At 36.8% G+C, this 21,725-nt stretch overlaps 2 protein-coding genes across 9 annotated transcripts in view; one reads left to right on the top strand and one right to left on the bottom strand.

Annotated features, from left to right (window-relative positions):
- SGCE (sarcoglycan epsilon) overlaps window positions 1–17,451 on the top strand; it is a 33,053-nt gene extending 15,602 nt beyond the window's left edge. For 2 of the 5 annotated variants that reach the window (XM_082285633.1, XM_082285636.1), the window contains 8 exons: window positions 2,699–2,771; window positions 3,592–3,790; window positions 5,447–5,609; window positions 8,770–8,981; window positions 9,727–9,753; window positions 10,458–10,646; window positions 12,269–12,312; window positions 16,126–17,451. In XM_082285633.1, the coding sequence (XP_082141759.1) occupies window positions 2,699–2,771; window positions 3,592–3,790; window positions 5,447–5,609; window positions 8,770–8,981; window positions 9,727–9,753; window positions 10,458–10,646; window positions 12,269–12,312; window positions 16,126–16,181 (963 nt within the window). In that variant the 3' untranslated portion in view covers window positions 16,182–17,451. Of the gene's footprint in view, window positions 1–2,698; window positions 2,772–3,588; window positions 3,791–5,446; window positions 5,610–8,769; window positions 8,982–9,726; window positions 9,754–10,457; window positions 10,647–12,268; window positions 12,313–14,847; window positions 15,128–16,125 lie in introns of those variants that run through there. The other 3 variants (XM_082285632.1, XM_082285634.1, XM_082285635.1) reach the window with 2 other exon arrangements.
- Window positions 17,452–18,382: 931 nt separating this feature from the next.
- Window positions 18,383–21,725, bottom strand: part of CASD1 (CAS1 domain containing 1) — a 28,782-nt gene continuing 25,439 nt past the window's right edge. For 3 of the 4 annotated variants that reach the window (XM_082289115.1, XM_082289116.1, XM_082289117.1), the window contains one exon: window positions 18,548–20,861. In XM_082289115.1, the coding sequence (XP_082145241.1) occupies window positions 20,595–20,861 (267 nt within the window). In that variant the 3' untranslated portion in view covers window positions 18,548–20,594. Of the gene's footprint in view, window positions 18,501–18,547; window positions 20,862–21,725 lie in introns of those variants that run through there. The other variant, XR_014226746.1, reaches the window with a different exon arrangement.

Raw genomic sequence — 21,725 nt, 5'->3', positions numbered from 1 at the left:
AGCAATAACTAGTTAAGCTGCATGCAGTACCTTTTCACTTTTGCCTTTGAACTTTCTAAGAGGCATTTCATTTCAGTAAATTAAATTAAATTATATATTAAAGTTTTACTCAAAATACAGAACAAAAAAAAACCCCTTTGTAAACAACTGTACTTGAAGAATAACTGAATTCGTAACTTTGTAACTTTCAACGTAAATATGGGCCAGACTTTTCCCCACTATATTAGTGTTCAGTCAATAAGCAGTTGTGGGATAATTTTTCTTGTTTGTTTACTTGTTGTTTGGTTGGTTGGGTTTTTTGATTTGGTTTGATTGGTTTGGGATTTTTTTCAATTTTTCATCAAATATCCCCATGTTCATTATTCATGTTTATTGATAGCTTTCATTTTAGTTAGCAGTTTTGTGAATTTAGACTGACAAAACTAAATTTCTGAGAGTTAGTTATTCAAATGTTTAAAACCACTAATTATTCATTGAGCAGCAACTTAAAGGGAAAAGGGACAATATTTTCTATCATGTATTTCATAGGCAGCAGACTGGATCAGACACTGTGTGGTTCACAGTGTTAAGAAATCTGCACATTAACTTGCTCCAGCCATTTTGCTGCTTCAGCAGTGTATTTGTCTTAAACCCTTGATTTTTTTTCTAAATTGCATTTGATGTAGTTTTTCTTCCTCAAGAACGACAGCTCCGAATGTTAAGTTATACTGCAGATAGTTTCACCCTTGCTTAATTTTGTATACATGATTCTGTTTTGATTTCTAATAACAATGGACAAATAACATTTTAGAATCAATCATGTGCAGAATTTCTTGCAGGCTTTGCTTAGTTTCATGTAGAGGAGACCATTATTTAAAATTGCCATGTTTTGCATGTGCTTTTAGATTCTAGGATCTATATCGAGACCTCCATTCTAAGCATGACCCCAAGCCATATTTGAAGTAAATCTTGCCTAGCATACAAATTAATTCCTTGCAGTTCCAGTCTTAGATGTGGCTTTTGAATTAATTCTATGGTACGTGAGGAGGGCAGATGCATTTGATCCTCTTCTTAATGCCCTCTGAGAGGAGTGATTGCATCTTCCTGGCCTGAATATAACTTCCATCGTGTTATAATTCCTGAGGGGGTGTTGTGGGTAGGCCAGTTAACTGCAGGAGACCTGATCATCAGAATAGCCTAGTATTGCGCATAGCACTGCAGTAGAGCAGGTAACATTCTTGAGCTCAAGCTCCTTTGAAAGCTGTGCAAAGACAGTCTGTGTTTGAGTGAATGTTCAGGACTCTGCTATTCCTGGATGTGGTGCGTGGGCTATGCTGGCAGCTCCCACTGCCGGAGTGGAGGCTCACAGTGGGTTCTGCCCTGCTCCTCTAGAGAGCCTGTACAACCAGGGGTTTGATTTTCTGAGTACTAGTGGTTCAACTGCTGTTGAAACGACCCTTTGAAAAATTAACAGAATTAGGACTGGAGAAATCTCAAATTTATTTTCAGGTAATTTTATAATGAAATTGTAACATTAAATGAGATCTGATTATGTCGGTTAAGCTTTTCCCTCTCCACTTAAACAAACCTGCAGTAGGTACTCCACAGCATTTTTCTTTTCATTCAAATCCTTTAAAAGAAGTGCAACATCTGTTACTTTTATTTATTTAATAGTTAGTGTCACAGTGGTTTGTGGCTTGGTTTGCTGAGAAGCAACATTGTTCTGTCACTATTGTCACTCCTCTGCCTCTCCTTTGTTCTTGAAATGAGTGAACTGAAGTCTAAAATTAGAAAGGAAATTAGTCTTTTTCAGTTTGTTTCATGAAAGATTTTTCACCTTGCAGGGGAAAAAAAGGTAGAGAAAATAATACATAATTATACTGCTATCCATCCTTGTTCTGTATTTCTTATGAATGAGCACTTAATTATAGTACAACCTTGGAGTACAGTCACCACTGAGAAGTAGCCACTTGCATGCATTTCAAGTATCCTAGATATTTAAACTTTTAGATTAGTATCCTTGCATATTTTATTCATGAGGGTGTATGTTTCCAGATATAAGAGTCACAAATGTTGCGTCTACCTCCTAATTTTCACTTCCCCTACAGTTACAGATTCTAGGATTTTTTAAAAAACAGTTGTGTTGGAGCATTATTTTGAATCCATTCATGGAGGGAGACTTCACTGTGGCTAAAGCTAGAACGAAACACCAGTCCCAAAGATGAGAATTTCTGGCATCCCACATTTTCCTTTAAAAACCTCTCCATGTAGTTTATTTCCCTAGGAGCTATCGATGAATTTAGATGTTACAGTATTGATGGAGGGGGATTGGAGGCTGCACTGGGAAACGGAGAAAACAATCTTTCCTTATGGTGGTTCTTAAAGGTAACAGAAGAGAAAGAATACACGTGTAGCAGAACACTTCTATCAGGACCAAAATGTATAATTTTCACATATATCCCTTCGGTAATTGTATTTGGCTATAGACTGGTCAAGAAAATTCCAATATTCTGACTTGAAGGTAGTACTGCAATAAATAAATTGACTTTACCTTTTGAATTTTATATTAGTGAATGAATGTTCATACGCTTCAAAATAAGGGGGCAAAGCACTTAAAAACTGATAAGTATTTCTAAGTTATCAATTTTGCTTTCACTGATGTTTGATTTATATAATTTTCATTTTTCAATGTTTTGTAATCCTATCTTTTTCACTCTAGATCACTGCGTATAACAGGCGTACCTTTGAAACAGCAAGACACAATTTGATCATTAATATAATGTCAGCAGAAGGTATGTGTTTTGAACTGAATAAGCAAAACCATCTTATGGGCTCCTGCTTTTGAAGATAAATACTGTAAAATAGTTGTCTGGTGTTCAAGCCAAACACAGGGGCACAGGGGAGAAGTAAGAGAATTTTTCCTGCTTTAATTCATTTTGGTTTTTTAGTCCAGATTATTTCTGTCATTCAGGACTGTTTTTCTTCACTGACAGAAAACTGTTTGCATCTTTGTTTTTCATTAAACTGTTTTTAATTTGAAATTTCCCCCATCTTTTCAAATGGACCTCACATAAAGGATTTCATTGTCTTTCTGCATATTGTTTAGTTTTCTTAGTCCTGCGTTTGCCTTATGCAATGAACAATTGTGTAGGCAGAATCAGAAAACAACAGGTTGTGGCAAATATGGACATATGGACCTTAAAATTAGTTATTTTTATCACATTTACCTATTTACATTCTGGAGTGTTGTGGGTTAGAATCCATTGTTGCTGCAGATCTGTTTTGACCCCCAAATTAGCATGAATGTAATTGTATCTGTTTAATGAAGTTTTACCAGCTGATACTCTTTTCCTCTAGTCTGCTTCTTCATCTCCCAGTTGTTTTATAAATAACTGAAGGTTTTCAGCTCAAGTAGCAGCTAATGGTACTCACTATTGAATTAAACATAATCACATTAGGTTCAAAATGAGCTAATTCAAGCACAAGATTTTTGGAAAGGTGTATCAGTCATAAAGCAGTATTGCATTAATCATTACTCCAGCTATTTTGGAGATTTATTTTTTGATTTATGGAGCCTTTGTTTAATGCAACACTCTTTTTCATCACAAGTAGATTTTCCTTTACCGTATCAAGCGGAATTCTTCATAAGGAATATGAATGTAGAAGAAATGTTAGCAAGTGAAGTTCTTGGTGACTTCCTCGGAGCAGTGAAAAATGTATGGCAGCCAGAACGCTTGAATGCTATAAACATTACTTCAGCCCTTGACAGGGGAGGGAGAGTTCCACTTCCTATTAATGACATGAAAGAGGGGTAAGCATGTGTCAGTATGACGTTTTTGCTTCACTTTTTGGTTTTTTCTTACTGAAAAGCGTAATATTTTTGCAGGTTTTCTAGAAACTTTGCAATTGCTGTTTCATATTTTAGAGTTAGTTTACTCATGTTTGGAAAAATTTACTCATGTTCCGAGCCCCAGTTATAATATGGATTTATTGTGTTAGATACCGCTACAACAGGACACAGCTCCTATATATTAATGTTATAATCCAAGAAATACTAATAAATTCCATTAATTATAAACCAGTTGGTAGTAAATATGGTTTTTTTGTAATCCCAGTTTTACTTCTGAGCAGTCATTTGGCGTGCTTTTCAAGTTTTTAACCATTCCCAATTCATGAAACTCAAAATTTTGAAGGAAAATATGATAGAGGAGAGATTCCAGAGACACTTCAATTTCTGGGAGCAGTTAGCATGTAACATTGTAATTTTTAGCTGTACTCTTACTAAGTTATGTGATTCAAGAGCACTGTTGACTTTCTTCTGAAAGTCGTAAGGTGTCTGGGGAGCTCAGGTTACTGAGTGTAAACTGTAGGAATGGACTGTTTCCAGTGGTGATTTGTAACCATAAATACTGTTCTGAAATACTGTACTTGGAAACTAGTAAGGATTTGGTTTTTTCAGTGTGGCTCTGATAGTGCTTTTCCCTGGTGAAAGTAAAGATGCCTAGTTATGTTTAGATAATTTTAGATACTTTGGAGTCACATAGTATCTAAGAAAGGGGTGAAGGTTCAAAATACGAGTTATGTGTTCAAAAATACTGGTTTTTAGAGTCCTTTTGTGTCTCTAGAGTTTTTGAGCGCATTTAAAGAAGGAAAGTGACTTCTGTACTAGCCAGAGTAATAGCAGAGTCACTTGTAGTAGGTGGCTACACTTCAAATATTTAGTTAGATAATGCCTACTATGACAAGTGGCAACCAGGACCTAATTTCTGTTTCAGAATCCATTGGTACATTATTACCTGGTGCAGCAGACTGTATTTTACAGCAGTGTTCCATATATCTAAATATGCCAATGAATAATACAATTAGTGTAGTAGCTCTTATTGTATGTATGGTAATGCTAAATCAAGTATTAGGTTTACCTTCAGCTTTCAGTATTCTGAAGCAAATTTTGTTGACAGTGCATAGCTACAGTTTGGAATCTTTCAGAAGAAGCTGGGGGTTTAGCATGTGCATATCTGTATTAGGTTTAGCAATAGTCATTGTGAATTTAATTTGAAAACATGGGAAGAAACTCTTTTAAAATACTATGATGAGTAAGACCAAAGATTTCCTTAAGACAAAATGATGCTATTTTAGTACAATTTTCAAAAGTAGTACTGATTTACTTACATGAGGAAGCCACACTTGGAGCTCTCTGACTTCGTAGAAATTGACACCATTGACGGTAAGTAAACATTTACACTAACAAGCAAACCAGAATATGTTGTAATAAAAAAATCCTTTTGATTTCAGTCTGTTACTTATATGCTTAAAAAGAGAAAAGTATACTATGAAGGAAAATACTTTTTGATCTTTAAATAACAGCTGAATGCTACTGTGTACAGCAGTAATGTTTGGAAGAGTACATAATTGTCCTTTGGGGATTTTTGAGACATCCTGCTGGTCTGTCACTCATCTCTTTCTGCAGTGTGTATGTGATGGTTGGGGCAGATGTTCCTTTCTCTTCGTGTTTACGAGAAGTGGAAAACCCACAAAATCAGCTGAGGTGCAGTCAAGAAATGGAGCCTGTAATAACCTGTGATAAAAAATTTCGTACTCAATTCCATATTGACTGGTGTAAAATCTCTCTGGTGAGTTATTTTATTGTTGCATAAAAGCAATGTTTGTAGAAGTACAGCTGAGAGTTTTGGCAGTTTGATCAGACAACGTTGCCAATTCCACTTTATTGTGACTGATTTTTTTCACCTAGCAGACACTCTCAAGATTGTGAAAGGATTTTGCTATGTAGGCTAAATTCTATTAGAGTTGAGCCCCAGTGAAACCACTGTATTTGTTTTCACTAGCAGTGTGTTCTATAAATGGCTAGAGAACTCCAGGGCTTAAAGCTGATACTGCTGGTTGCGCTTGCTTCCCTATAAAGTGTGTGCATACATAACATCTTTTCTCAGATACTGATTCTACACTGACCAGTTAATACTATGCTGTTAAAAAAAAGTTTCTGAAAATTCTCTAAAACATATTTTATATTAAAAATTAAATAGAAAAAGGAATGAAAGTAATGTTGATTAATGAAATAATAAATAGGAACATTCTTCTCAGTCAAATGCAAGAAAAATGATACCTGAACACTAGAGTATTTGCCATGAAATGAGACTAATTCCCAAAGAGGCTTTTTAAGATTGGGTTTTTTTTTTTTAGTTCCTGCAAGGAAAATCAAGAAATAGTACAGTATTGGAAGAGAATGTTGCAGATAAATTTGAACAATGATGCTGAAGGTATAAAAAATAAATTTAGATGGTTGTTGAGCTGCTTCAGACACTACCCAGGAGGAAGCTGAAAGGGAGATAATGCTTTTTATAATGGAAAAAACATGTGGAGTATAAGGAAAGGTATTCATACACAAAAATGATTGGATAACTTCCAGTCTTTTCTGCCTGTACACTGTAAATTAGGAAAGCTTCTAGAAGGTTGGAAAATACTTGTTTCAAAAGAATACCCAGATTATTTGCTTTTTATTTGCTTTCTGTTGAGAAATTGTAAAAGGCACAAGTGTACACAGCAATACTTACCAGCACCTGAAAAATAGCAGAAGGCAGCTGGTCTTTGGCAAGAACATACTATGTCAAGTCTTCCATTTCCTTCTACAAGGAAGAAGTAGAACCAAGGTGGAGCAGCAAATGTCATTCCTTTTTGGTAAGGTTTTTGATACTGTCTCACAAGCCCAGGAACATGGCCTTGATGAAGCTAGGACCTAGTGGAGAGCTGGTTGGTAGCCATAATCATAGCAGATTTAATAGTAATTCGTGGCTATTCCTCATTAATAGCTGGATGATGGGATGTGCTTATTAAATTAAATTTGTAGTTCCCCATGAAAGTGAAAGGATCTGTAGGTGCATTGAAGGACACAACAGAATTCAGAAAGGTCTTCAGAAATTGGAGAAACAGTCTTGGAAAACAGGATGAATTTTAAAAGGAGCAGCAGAGGGATAGTGCACTAATGCAAGAACAGTCAGCACTGCCCATGCAGAAAGAAAAGCAGCTGGTTAGGAGTACTTATTTAGAAAAAAGTGCCTGATAGTGGCAGTGGCTCATAAACTAACCATGAAGCAGCATTGTCATGCTGGTTTGAGAAAAGCAGAGATCACCCTGGGATGTGTAACAGGAACAGGCTTTTAGAGAAGTGTTATTTTCTGCAGCATCTGTAGCACAACCTTCTCCAATTCAGCACTTGTTTTGGCGGTGTGCCACAGTAACTGAATTTAAACTGTCTTAGGGGTGTTTAGTGTTGCCAGCAGCATTTCTTCTGTAACCTGCTGCATCAAAGGGAAAAGGGAGCCAAGCTTCCCTCTATCTAATCACAGTCTGCTTTTCACAAGACAAGCTGAGAGACAGTAATTCTCCCCAGATCTATGGGCTGGGAGGGAGTTGAGCTCTATTTCCCATATCCACAGTGTAAACAAGTGATAGAAAATAGAGCCATCATATCCTTATCCTCAGACTGTTTATGAGGTAGCATTGGCAGTTAGCACCATATCAAAGAGTGGATTTAAGTTTGGGGGTCCCACACTCTGCAAGGATGGGCAATGTAATAAATACTCCACTTGAAGCTGCATTCTGACAGCTTGTTCTCACACTGACCTCTGTCAGTCACATCAATAAGTACATATTTTTTGTCCATTGTTAGGGTTTGAGATTCAGCTAAGCAGCCAGGTGGAACTCAGTGTACCTAACATAAAAGATACTGTGGAATTAATGAGCAGAGAATACATAAATTAATTTTCGTTTAACAAACATGTACATTTATATATAATGTGTGTGTGTGCGCACATTTGAAGCTCAGAAGGATCTCTGGAAGTTCATAAAAATCTCTTCACCTATTGCCTAAGTTGTAATACAGCATTTTATGACATGAAGTGTAAATTACAAAGAAATGACCATCAGTTGCATGATTTCTCGATGAACAGTCAGACAAAAGGTCAAGCATGTAAGGAAATATTTTATTTGTATTAATGATCTGGAGATCAATGATCATAAAGCTAGCACTGATAGCACCTGACAGTAGCATCTAACTGAAGATAACAAAAAAATGGATGCAGAAAATTAGGTCATCTGGGAATGGCAGTCAAAAGCAATAGGAAATTTAGCAGCAAAACAGGTTTGTATTTCTAGGATCATTGGGTACAGACACACACACACACAAAAAATTGTGACCAGGAATGCAGCCTTTGGAAGCTAGTTGAATTTGTGTGAGGGAGACAATGAGCTGTCCTCGGCATCTCAGTTGATGCCTCTTGACCTTTTGAGCACTGGATGTAAAGCTCAATATGAAGAAGGAGAAGGAAGAAAATTGTAGGTACGTGACTCTTCATTTTTGCCACCTTATACAAGAGAGGACAGCATTGTTATTTAGGAAGACTAAAGAAATGGATTAATTAATCAAAAAGAAATCAGAATCAGTTAATTAGTTTGCACTAAAGATGTTTACTGAACTGCTACTCAAATACTGTTTGTGTGAGATATACCTAAAATTAATCCGTAAAAGACATGCAGGCACAAAAGAGAGTAGTAATATTACAACATCACTTACCACACTGATCAGAAGCTTCATAAAATGTAAGCTTCTATTATTTAAAAAAAAGTGGTTGGATGAAATTGTATAGAATTTCTCAAATGTAATATGGATCTTTTTATATGTTATGGTTAGTTAAATACCCAACTGTTTTTACATTCTGTTCCTTTGTTATTTAATTGTCTTTTTTTTTCTTCTTCTTTTTTTTCCCTGGGTATCAGGTTGACAATACAAAACAAGTTTCCACCTTTCAGGAAGTGATTCGTGGAGAGGGAATATTACCTGATGGTGGAGAATACAAGCCACCTTCTGATACACTGAAAAGCAGAGACTATTACTCGGATTTCCTAATTACACTGGCAGTGCCCTCGGCAATAGCACTGGTGCTTTTTCTAATACTTGCCTATATCATGTGCTGCCGACGGGAAGGAGTGTGAGTACTTTAACATGCTAATAAGTAACTAGACTTTTCTAAGATTATAATGCATAGAAGGTTATTTGTTAGAATATCTCCATTCAGTTCATTATAAACATTTAAAACAGGCCAAAAGATATCTGCTTGTAATACTGAACTGTTTCCCACTTAAGCACATGCACTAATTTCCAAGCAAGTGGATATAGGGCCTTTAGTTGTTCTAGAAAGGGTTAAAATACTCAACATATGCACAAAACTCCCCAAAATATCCACATGTGCGCAGCTCTCCAAAATGACCCCAGCAAATAAAATACTAATAAAAGGATCATTGGTTCAGGAGAATATTAAGTAATTTCTAAAATGCTAACTTTCATAACATAAACTGGGTTGAGGAGATTAACTGAATTTAGACATACTATAAAAGAAAAACACATAAAAGGAAAGCAGCAAGTAACGTGATTTCTGCCATTTCTTACACAAACTACAATTTCATTTTGTCACAGAATTTATTTTAGCCAGAAGCTTGTTCTTTAACCTGCATTTTTCATGTGTGTGTCTGTGTGTATGTCTGTCACCACTATCACATCTCTCTACGTGCGTTCATCAAGGCCTCATCATAAACCCTGTTGCAAATGCTGCCAAGTTGCGTTTAGCAATAACCTTGTCAGCATTTCTACATCATATACTGTTTTCATCATCAGATAGATTAATGTTCCAACTATCAATGCTATTATTTAATTCATAAATTTTGTTTTGTTTTTAGGGAAAAGAGAAACATGCAAACACCAGAGTAAGTGTCTTCTTTCCTGTTATTTTTCTTTTACCATTTAATTTTCATTCTCAGTAGCTCGTCATGCTTCATACATGTGTGTCATAATCTTCTTTCATTCTCTCTAATTCATGGTTTAATTCATAAATGTGAAAGCTGCTTTTAAATCAGAGTCTTGGCAAGGATAGAAGAGCAGAATAAAAAGGGTTTGAAATTAAAGATTGTCAATTCAAAATAAAATAGTACTGTTAGAATAAGTATGTTAATATGCAGTCAATACTCCTGGTTATTGGACTTTTCAGCCTGTCTTTTAAAGTGATTGAAATGATGAGAAGAAATATCCTGGAAAGTGTCCAGTGCCTATACTATGGAGCATTTTAAAATTAATTTACAAGCTTTTATGAATCTACACAAGAATCAGGAGTTAACCAAAACTTTAACTGCAGCAAATAAATGGAACATCAGCCATAAGAATGCACAGTCTTGAATCCTATGAAAAATATCTATTCAGACAGAAAAATCTAATGGAATAGTTACTGCCTTAAAAATGGAATAAATCCGATATTTATTAATTTAACTGTGCAAAGGTTGTAATTGTTGCACTGTAGTCTGTAGCATGCATCAGTCCTTGTACTTTAAGAATAATAATAATAATTGCAAAAGTCTCTCCATTTTGATAGAGCACTTAAAATAGATATTCACTGTTTTATTTCCTTCTGACACAGCATCCAGTTGGTCCACCACAGTGCTATCCAGAAATCAACCAAAGAGCTTCGTGACATGTCTAAGAACAGAGAGATCGCGTGGCCGCTTTCCACGCTGCCCGTGTTCCACCCTGTGACGGGCGAGATCGTCCCGCCCCTTCACACGGACAGCTACGACAACACCAGCATGCCTCTGATGCAGACACAGCAGTAAGTGCTCACGCTTGGTCTTGGTTCTTAATGCTCACTGGGTTGCATGATCTAACTATAGATTCCAGTTTGTCCTCCGAAATGTGTTTCTTATGGAGGATTCAGTAGCTCTCTAGCTCAAGATTGCTCTGATGTTTGCATTTGCAGCAGAAAGAAAGGCCTTCTATTATAAGATTAAATGGCTGGCTTTCAGTCTGCAGGCTTGCAAGAAGCTTGGCATGGAACAGTTAGATTTCTGCATGTTTTGGAGAAAAACTACATTTGACAGAGGAATCAATTAAAACTGTTCTATTTTAGATATCCTGTCTCTTGAGCCCTGTCTTTGGGGTTCTGGTATAAAACTACCACCAAGTCGGTGGTAGTTTCATACCAGAAAATCCAGGCTTTGTACCTGTTAATCATGTACCTGTCACACACGGTTTGTGTTTGAAATGTTGACATTGAACAGAAGAACATATTCCATGACACAGATAATAAATTCAGACTTGCCAAAAAAAACGCTCGTAGGTCTCTCCCGTTTCCATTGTTGCTACTCTCTTTCCAAGACAGAAACCAGAAAAATAATGAATTCTGTTTTTAGAGTTCATTTATCAGTAACTTAGTGAAACTAGTTAGACAGACCCAGTGCTTTGCACATGTTCTAATTCAGACAAGTCCATAGAGCTGTAGCAAAGAGGCATTTCTGGAGAGGTTTGGTTGAAGTGCCTGGGGCTAAGCAGATCTGAGGCAGTGGTCTCAGAAGTGGCTGGCATTTTTCAGTGCTGTGCTGTAACACCAGCTCCAGCTGGTATCTCCTCTCATGGCAGGCCTGCATAGCTCCAGTGGTATTGGTCCTGTGCCAGCTCTAACTCAGCCCTAATTTACACATACTCGTCCTAAGTTCCCTTCACTATGTAGATCCATGCTGCAGGCATGTTTTCTTCTCCCTGTCCCAAAGCTAAATTCTCCAGAAAGGACAGCTGTATAAATTATTCCTTGTACAAGTGCTGCAAGGTGCCCTGCCCCATCTTTTACAGCTTCTCTATACAGAATAGCAGATTTTATGACTGGGGTGCCAAATCCTGTACCAAAGGTTTTCTTGAATTGTACATAGGGTATTTATCTGCTTCACCTACATTGTAACCCTTAATTCCTTTCTGTAAAAACACCTAAATATCTGGTAGCTGTTAAAATAGACACTTAAGCAGGGGAAAAATGCACCTTTGCCTTGATGAACGTGTCAGACCAGTTCACTTAAGTGGCTGACCGTTCATTCATTCCACAGCCAAAAATGAAGTTGCAAATGCTGTCACCTTTGCTGTATTCATGGAATATGGAATATTCATTTACAAAAACCAAACTTCGCTAAACATCAGAAACCTGTGGTGACTCTTGTTACCTCTGGCATTTCACCAAGTCTGAGCCTTCTGAGTGTAGCTGACAAGTGAAATAATAAGAACCACTTTAACACTAATTGTCTTTATTTCATGGTCTTTGCCAACCTTTGGATATCTGTATTTGCATAGTGAAAAAAGATTATTGCTTCATAAGCAAAAAAAAAGAAGTGTAAATACTGAGCTTTCATCATAATACACTTCAGACTTTGTATGGAAGCATTAAAGATACTAAATGGTTTTTTATAGGAACCTGCCACATCAGACTCAGATTCCACAGCAGCAGAGTGCAGGTCAGTACTCAGAAAATACTGTAATTATTAAGTGACCAGTGTGGAGGAAATACTAGTCAAATTGTATACAGTCTGTAGACAGTGGAAATTATTTTCAAATAAAGTATTACAGAATTGTCATTGTAGATTTTTTTTTTTTGATACATCAGTGAAAATTTTGGCATGGGATTGATTAGACAAGGAAGAAATGCTATGTTAGGACTCTGCGTGAGAGGCTGGAATTTGGTTCAGCTAACTTAGAAACCTCATGTAAGTAATTTTCTGTTATGTGAAGCTACAGCTGGATTCATAAATGCAGCTACATGTTTCAGATTCTGACACTTGATAGGAAATCCAGATTTCTAATTCCCACCAATATTAGTTAAGCTTTGAAGAATGAGCTCTTTATTGCAGTTACTAGACATAAAGAGTTGATACTGGGGAATCTGTGGTGAGGCACATCCATGTTTGAGGTTTCCTATGTCCTAAGTCATCACTTTTATATTATTCTCACAACTGCTCATGTACTGGCTGAGGTCAGGAATGACCCATCAGACTGTGGACCAAGGCTGACTCTACTTAGCATCTCAGGTTTGAGAAAAACCTACAGCCAAAGACATGTGAGAGGGGATAAGGACCACACAGGGAAAAAGTAGAGGCCAAGTGTAATTTTTAAATATTCAAAGAGGTATTTAATCAAAACTCTAGAGAGACACATATCTTTGGAACACAATATGGGAATGACAGCTCCAAGTGGAAGATTTGTTTTAACTTAGGAGTCACATAAGCAACTCTTTCTTTTCATTGAAAATCCTTCTTCTTCATTACTGCTTTCGGGGATTAAAGGAGAATTTCGTATGACAACATTTCAAAGATTTGAGGCAAGTATATAATAGATGTTTCTGCCCATGTGGGTTGTTTTGTTATGTGGAAATTTAAAACATAGGTATAAAAGGTCTGACAGCAGTTCTGATAGCCTTGCTATTTGTGTGCTTCATTGTATGCTGGAAATGGTGGATGACCCTGGCAGTCAAAGCCTTGGTCCAGAGCCTCTAACACTGGTTTGGGTTGACATTTAGCACAGCTCTTCACACTCAATACTGCAGGAATTTAGAAGGCAGAATAAAAGTGTCACACTGCTGCTCTTCTGCTGTGACTGTTTCATTACAAGAATTCGAGTCTGTCTTGCAGCAAATAAGATGCAAAATCACCTGGTGATACTGTGACAGCAGTGAGGCATTTTTGCAAAGGTACGAAATACAAGCTAGCACAGGTCTGTCACTTGTGAGTTGCACTGAAAAACTGCCCTAAAATTAGATCTTAAGAATTCTCCCATGTCTGTATTTTCTGTAGTACATTATTTTTGTAGAATACAACTGTTCTTTCTTATTCATCACAGACCCTGCCTGTGACAAGCTCTCAGAAATGCAGGGGGGTGGGAGGTGGAATGTATTTGGGACACAGTGTTTCCTCCTCTTCCCTTAGTTTATAATGACACCTTGTTTTGTAGCTCAGATGTGCAGGTGATCCTGCAAGCACTTCCATGACATGATGGCATATGCCTCGTGCAGCTTTTCTAAAAGGATATCCATAACTCTTGTTCCCAGATTTTTAGAAAGTTACAATTTAAAACAAAATTCAGGCACTACTAAGAGTTTTTTAGTAGCATGAGTACAAGCTTAGCAGTCGATTTTATTGATCTGTTCTGGTAAGAAATTTAGAGAAATAGAATACCTAAGGCCAAAAAACCTGTAGAATGAGACATTCATTGTTAAATTTTCTTCCTTTCCTCTAGAAAATACCCAGTAATATACTCAGGGAATTTAATATCTTATCAGTCATAGCTATGAATAAGAAATTTCTATTTTAAATCTTCAGTAGACCATATTTAGTAATTTGAAGAGCAGACCATGGAGAATAACTGTTGTCCACTTCAGGAATTATCTGAATCCCCAGTAAGGAATGGTTTTATTTTAACCTTATATAAAAAGGCAGACTTAATAGCTGACACAATGCTTGACTATTTCACAAAGTTAAAAGTTAATTGGGAAAGAATTGTGTGAAAGGTGACCACTGGCATCTAATGTTTATTACACTGATGAAAATTGCTACTGCTCTCCAATATGAAAAGATACATTAGGTTTTATAATTGTCTCTCTGTCAATAGGCAGAATTCACAAGGACTGTTTAAGGTGCTTAGATGGAAAAGCTTATAGGGTATTCCTATAATGTGAAAGACCAAATATTGCATGTACACCATGTGCCATCTTTTCTGTTTTTGTGCCTCAGCCTCCCTATGAAGTCTGTTAGATCACAAATAGAAAGATAAATTCCCTGTTAAACAATCTTTTACCAGCCTTCTCCCTTCCCAGAAGAATGCTTTGTCATGTATATGGCATCTTTTGATCCAGGTTGTACTTGTAGTGTTCCTTGAATGTGGTTGTTGATAAAGGAATAATAAATACTATTTATGTGCTGTGCTCACACTTGACAGTCCAGTATTGTTGAAGCATCATGTGCCACTGATGGATTATATAAATTCTCATCTATTTGCAGGTAAATGGTATTCCTGAGGAAAGAAAACTAACAGAAGCAATGAATTTGTAATCAAAGAAGGCAGCAAATTGTCTCACTTCCTTATTTGTTCTGGTTGATGCATGAGTCTTTTTGGTGTATATTGTGCATGCCCACAGTATTATGATGCTTTCAGTGCCAGGAGTACAATCACTTCCATATAACTGATGTACTGTATCCTTTTGTACTTTGGACATTTTTGACAATTTGTAAACACTGATAACTTTTTATATTTGTTACATTCAGAAAGTAATCTTTAATGTATATATATACATATATATATGTATGTGTATATATATGTATTAATAAATATCAAGCTTTATTCTGTCTTGTGATCTCTCCTGAAAGTTTTAACAGGGAAATCAAAACTTCAGAGATTTCAGACTGTTAATGGGATGATATAATTGCCTAATATTTGCACAGAAAAAGCAGTAGTATACAAGCATGAAAACTTGCAACATGATGAGGCTGAGAAATAGTACTGCACATCTATTAGATATTAATTTTTTAGAGATTACCAAATATAATGAGCAAAATTATTTTTGAAAAATAAAGAAATAACCCCCCAAAGAAAATAACTAAAACTACTCATGATAAAATTCTTTTACCAGATATTTATGCTATTTGAAAGCCTGTAAGCAATAAAGGATTTAAAATCTGTCCATTCATTCATCTGGTTATGTTAGAAGAAACTGTTACAAACTATTGTAGGCAAAAATTAATGTCTGCAAATAAACAAGGGTTTAATTTGGTACAGTATACCTGGATTAATTTAAAAACACTCTAATGTTTTTTTGGTGATATGCCCAATAAACAGCCCTAATGCTGTTTATTTTTTGTATCTTCTACATACTTTTTCTTTTTGGAACACAAAGTGTTCCAAAACCAGGGATTATATTTTCACATCTTAAAAAGAACTTAGTTAAAGAAAGGCATATTTTGCTGGGAGGTGGTTTCTTTGAGAAGCATTTGTCCATGCAGCTGAAAGCTTAATAATATATGGACTTTGCTAAAAGGATCTGAACTGGGGTTTCCATATTTTTCAATAGACAACTATAATTCATCTACTGACACTTTTCACCAGATTTTAAATGAATTTCTGATGCTTCTTTAAATCTTCAAATGCAGCATAACACAGGACATCAGGGTCTGCAGCTGTGACAGCTGCCACCAACAGTTGGGGTTTTACCTCAAAGCATCACATTGTTTTAAGCTGACACTTACGCTTTGTCTTTTTTTCTGTAATATTTTCTCTTTCAGAAGCTGTATGTTCATCAGGACATTGCATTGTAAGCAGAAAACTGCGTCTGCTTTAAAATTGTTAAATGCTGGCTACATTTCCTTAGCTGAGGTTCCTGAAGTCTCTGCTAAGAGAAATTTGAGTAATTTTGGAATTTAAGACTGAGGATAAAAGGAATCTGTAAAATGAGGTCATTTTGTAAAAAGATTGAAGTAGTTGCTCTCGGTTTTGTGGGTTTTGGTTTGCTTTTGTTTTTCTCTTTTTAGAGCTATGACCCTGTTCTGTCACAACACTTTAATTTACGTTAATTTTTAAGCATCAATGGCGTGTTTGTAGGCTCGGACCTGAATGCAGGATCTCTGCAGATAGAACGAGTCCTGAGCTGCTTTTTAGACTAATGTTGTGCAACAAGTATGATAACTATGGCAGCAAAGTAGATAAGCAGTGCTCAGTACGTGGTACCTACTTGTATATTGTCAAACCTTCAGTATCAGTTTACAAAGCTGCCCAGCATGCTCAGCACAGCCCACAGAATGTGGCAGCAAATCCTGCTGGTGGTTGTTAGACCAGGAGAGGTAGTTCAAGGCACAGGCATTCAAGTGGAGAAATTAAAGGCAGTTCCTGAAACAGGTGGAATAAAGAGCCATTCCTACTCACTTTCCAAGTGGCATCCATCACGCCTTCCTACCTCATCTCAGAGATGAACTTCACCAGTCAGTCAGCTTCCTCAGACACCCCCCCCTTCTTTCCAGCAGCTTGGGTGGTTATCAGTGAAAAGTGAATTACAAAACTGCACAGTGAGGTTTATAGTAAATTAAACATTTTCATCTTTTACCCAAGCTGTAAAAAAAATCAAGTACAATCAGCATTTGTCTTCTATTAGTTTATACTACTGTTTTCAAATGTATCAGCTGTCAGTGTTTTGAAATCAAAATGAATGGAATGGATTTTAAATAATGATTTTTAATGCAACTTAAGATTAAACTTTGTAAATAGTACTGGGTGTGGATCATAGCAATTTCTGATAACTCCAGGATGACATGACAATCAATGGATCTACCAGTTGAGCTGCTCCCACCTTATTTGTATTAATGTAACAGTGCCAATATATTTAAAGAAATAAACTGTTACATACATGCATAAAGAATCAGTTTGTAGCAGTGGAGGCTCCACCTATTTTGGAAAGAATCTAATGATGTGGGGCACTCAGGTATTAAGAATACCTGAACTATTTTATGATTGAAAGCTTCATTTAGCTGAGGTAAGTTTAATAACAAATTATTTATTTTTACTTATTAAAACAGTTACTCTGAAAGCATAGATTTATAAAGCTGGTTGAAGAGACTTAATGGCTAAAGAATTAGTAATAATTAAGACAGTAAAGTCACAGCCTCTTTTTAACATTATATGATGGCAGTATGAATTGATACTGTGTTAAGTTGCAACCAAATTAAATAGAAAGCCCTACAGCTGTCTTTGTACATACACGAAATGTATAATCTAATAAAATGGAAAACACTAAGTAGTGACATTGTTGACTGGTTATTTTACAAAAGGGTGCCTGAACAACATTGTTACAGCTTTTAATGTTACAGACACAATACTGCATGGTCAGGTCTGACAACTGGGGTGGAGCTAATGGTGAAGGGTTTAACTGGGGACGATGCCTAAATAGATGTCCTAACTGGAAAGGATGGAGAGGATTTGCAGTCCTTAATGTCTGATGTGGGCACCTGAACTATGTATCTCCCTGGTTATAAAATCAGGATCACAATCACAGAATATGCTGATTTGGAAGGGACTCATCAAGATCCAGTCCAGCTCCCAGCCTGCAGAGGATCATCCCCAAGAGTCACACCATGTGCCTGAGAGCATTGTCCAAATGCTTCTTGAACTCTGGCAGCCTTGGTGCTGTGACCACTTCCCTGGGGAGCCTGTTCAACCACAATCTGGGTAAAGAACCTTTTCCTGATATCCAACGTGAACCTCCTGACACAACTTTAAGCCGTTTCCTTGTGTTTTGTCACTGGTCACAGGATTAAAGAGATTGGTATTTCCTTTGCTTAACGAGCCCCTTCTATTGAGAGTGGTATTTAAGTAGCTAAAGTAGAATCTAAATTCCTTAACTCAGGCAAGTCTTAAAGTTGCGTTTGGTTTCTTGATGTTGCCAGACCAAAGAAAAGCCAAGTCAGTTCCTCTGCTTTCCTGCAGAGCTCTGTTGCAGAGTTCCTGGCAGGGAAAAGTATCCGACGCCTCCACTGTGGAGTTCTGCTGAGGGCCCCCGAGCTCGCTTTGGCTGTTGGAGCTGTAATTTCAGGGACAGTGCAATTTACTGCAGAGCAATCTTCCTGCATTTCATCTGCCTTAGTTTGTGATTCAGTGAACTGCAGCGCAGCTAGAGTCAAGCAATAGAAAGTTTTTACTTAAATGATGCTGCTCCCATTACAAAAATAAGCATCCACAGCACATTTATTTAATGTTTAAATTACTTCATATTTTTACATAACCTGAAAAGAAAATATATTTATCCCACATACAGTAATAGTAAACAAGTGCATTATTTCAAACATTAAAAATAAATCTTTTAACCAAGTCTGTACAACAGATAAATAGAATTGTATCTACAATACTTAAGTTGTGAAGAACAAAACAAAAATTATCCCTCAAGCTCACAGTTCCCTGTTGCTCATAATACTGGCATAGATGAAGGTTATGCTTGCTATCCCCCACTACGGTGTCCACCTACACACTTTCCTTCAGTCAATCAAATTTATTGATCGAGGAGGTTAAATTCCCAAGCATTGGAAGTAATATGCACACAGAACAAACACTGAGTATCTTTCCAGTATCTTGAAAACAGCTGGCAGGCTTAGTAAAACTGCTAAATTTGGGGGAAGTGAATGATTTCTTTTTTGTTTTTCATGATGAATGACTGGTCATTCTTTAACAGAAACTGTTCTCCACCACACAAAAAAATAGAAATTGAAGTCATTCTTTTCACAAATTTGTTTTGCATTCATTCATGGCTGTGAGATTGAATTCAATGTTTTACCTGGGATAAGAACAAAAACATGCATGTGGCAGTATATATGGTACAAATTAGGATTCATGTTGTTTATAACCATACGTAATTGCACATATGCTTGGAAAATAATATTGCGCTTATGTTTTTGACTGCTAACAAATAATAGCAGAAGAATAAAATGAAAAAGCAACTAGAGGTCGAACTATCACTTGGACCAAACCCACAACCAACCAAGAAATGTCCATAACTTCACTGATAAGTAGAACATAAATAACAGCTTGTCACTGTCACACTGAAGGACTATTTCTTTCAATTACAGGGTTTTTTGCTAAAGGAAAGAATTAGTAAGAAAGACTGGGCACTGCTAAAAAGGATGCAAAAAAAGTTTTCTCCAAACAGCTCCAATCTCATTTCATTTGTAATTCTGAGACTCAACCACTTGCATACAACAAAGCTGACCATCAATCCCTCCTCCTCATGATACCAACAGATTGACTTGCATCCTTTGAAATGTAAATATTACAGCATGGAGCATGGCACCAGTTCCATAATCAGACCTAATTCAAGGTCACCTACAAACACAGGGAGATGGTCAAAGATCACCATTCCCCTAAGATCTGATGGAGTGGATATGAGGGGATTCCATCTGACTGAAAAAGGTTGGAGTGACTTCCAAAAATTTTCCATCTTGAACTGAGTCTGAAAATTATTCATTTGTTTGTTCACTGGGGTTGTACACAGAACTACATACAGTTAAATGAATTAGTGGAAAGTTTATGAGAAAGCAAATAATTTAGGATAAAACCCCAAATTTTCTTAATAAAAAAATTTAATCTCAGAATTCACCATATTTGCTGAACACATCTTAAATTTCTAAAAAACCCTCAAAATATTATGTAAACTTGTATATAATCTTCAATCACTGAACTGATGATTACTTTTCACTTCCACATATAAAGGGTTTCGTAGAACACGTACTACTGTTTCCACCCAAAGCACTGATTTCTAACCAGCAATTACCGCTTTGTTCAGAGCAGTGCCCTGGTTTCAGGGGATCAGCTCCGGGCGGTGGTGCCGAAGGCTCCGCGTGTGCTGGCTCTGCTCCTTGCCGAGGATGGCAGCGCGTGCCCCGCGTCGCCGTGCGCTGGAACGGCCCCGCGCCGTCGGCTCACCCAGTGCCAGCTGCATTCCGTGATACGCCCGTGATGCTGCTCAACCTCGTGTCCCGTTTCAACAGATATGTAAACAGAAACAAACATCCAGTAGAAAAGACTCATTTTCACATGCAATTCTGTACAGTGCACTCTTGTTTCTCAGATTATTTGAGAAGGCTATTTCCACACAAAATATGTACATTTCCACTATATACATTTTCCACACGCTTAATTTAAATGTCTTCTTGTACCTCCAGTTGAGAATTTTTGTTCAGGCAGACACAAAGTAAACCTGAAGAAAGTTTCCAAGTTAATGCCTTGACTGATCTTGCATTGCTGAGAAGAAGTGTAGTCCAGAAAAAAATCCAGCTATGCATAGCAACCTTTTCAGCAGAGTTGAGTTATCTTTAGGAACCACAATCTGTGCTAGATCATTAGTGATCTGAGAAATCTCATGTGCCACGCACACAAATATGAAAGTGCTGACAAGAACATTAAACATGGGATATCCAGGAATAAGCACCAAGATCCCTTTTGTGTCTGCTGCCAGCCAAATATGGTATTGGCAAATGAAAAGCTGCAAAAAAAAAAAAAAAAAAAAGCTTAACAGTACTTATACATGTAAATATTTTTACTAATCCAAACCCATGTAATTACTATTGCATCAACTGTCACACTTCTGCTTCAGTAAGAAGCTGTTTTCCACGTCTTTGATACAAAACAAAACTATGAGCTTGTTAAATCACAAAGTGAAATGGGTTTGCTTGGCCCTTAACCAAATACGGCTCAGGGGAACACTGGATACATTCCATCAGAGCAGGGGAGAATCTGCCTCCCTCAGTTACTGTCTCTGGTGAAGATCTGAACTGATGTGCCTGCAAATAAGAGAGAATGCTTCACCTACTGATGAATGCACTCCAGCTCCCTGGAGCACCTGAAGTTCACCAGGAATTGGAGGAGTGAAATGTGACCCTTAAAAAAACCCCACAAAATCCTGTACTCCAGATACACTGTATTGCAATGAGTTTCTCCTATAAATATATTTTAGTAATACAATAAAATGTCACATTTAATATCACTAAACAGCAAATAAAATGGGAAGCAAGATAATTCCTACTGTTTAAAAATACACACTCAATGGAACAAGGTAACATTTGCATTAAAAAGGGGTTTATTTGTTACGGTACATTTCTTTATTAGTCACAAGAAGCTATCTAGGGCAAGCACATTTATAAGTGTACTTACACTAGTAAGTATAATTCATGCAAATTCTTCAACTGGCCTAAATTTTTATCTTCCAACTGCATACACCTCGCAGCATTCTCCAGCATTTAATCCCCACTCTCACAACCTTAAATCACCCCATCCCCTAAAACAGCACAAGAATTAAGCTTGGTACTGTGATATTGCTATTACAGCCATGATTTTTAAGTGCAACAAA

The sequence above is a fragment of the Coloeus monedula genome (genome assembly GCF_965178545.1).
Source record: "Coloeus monedula genome assembly, chromosome: 1".
Taxonomy (NCBI): domain Eukaryota; kingdom Metazoa; phylum Chordata; class Aves; order Passeriformes; family Corvidae; genus Coloeus; species Coloeus monedula.
The sequence above is the reverse complement of the archived record's forward strand: the minus strand, read 5'-3'. Positions and strand labels throughout refer to the sequence as shown.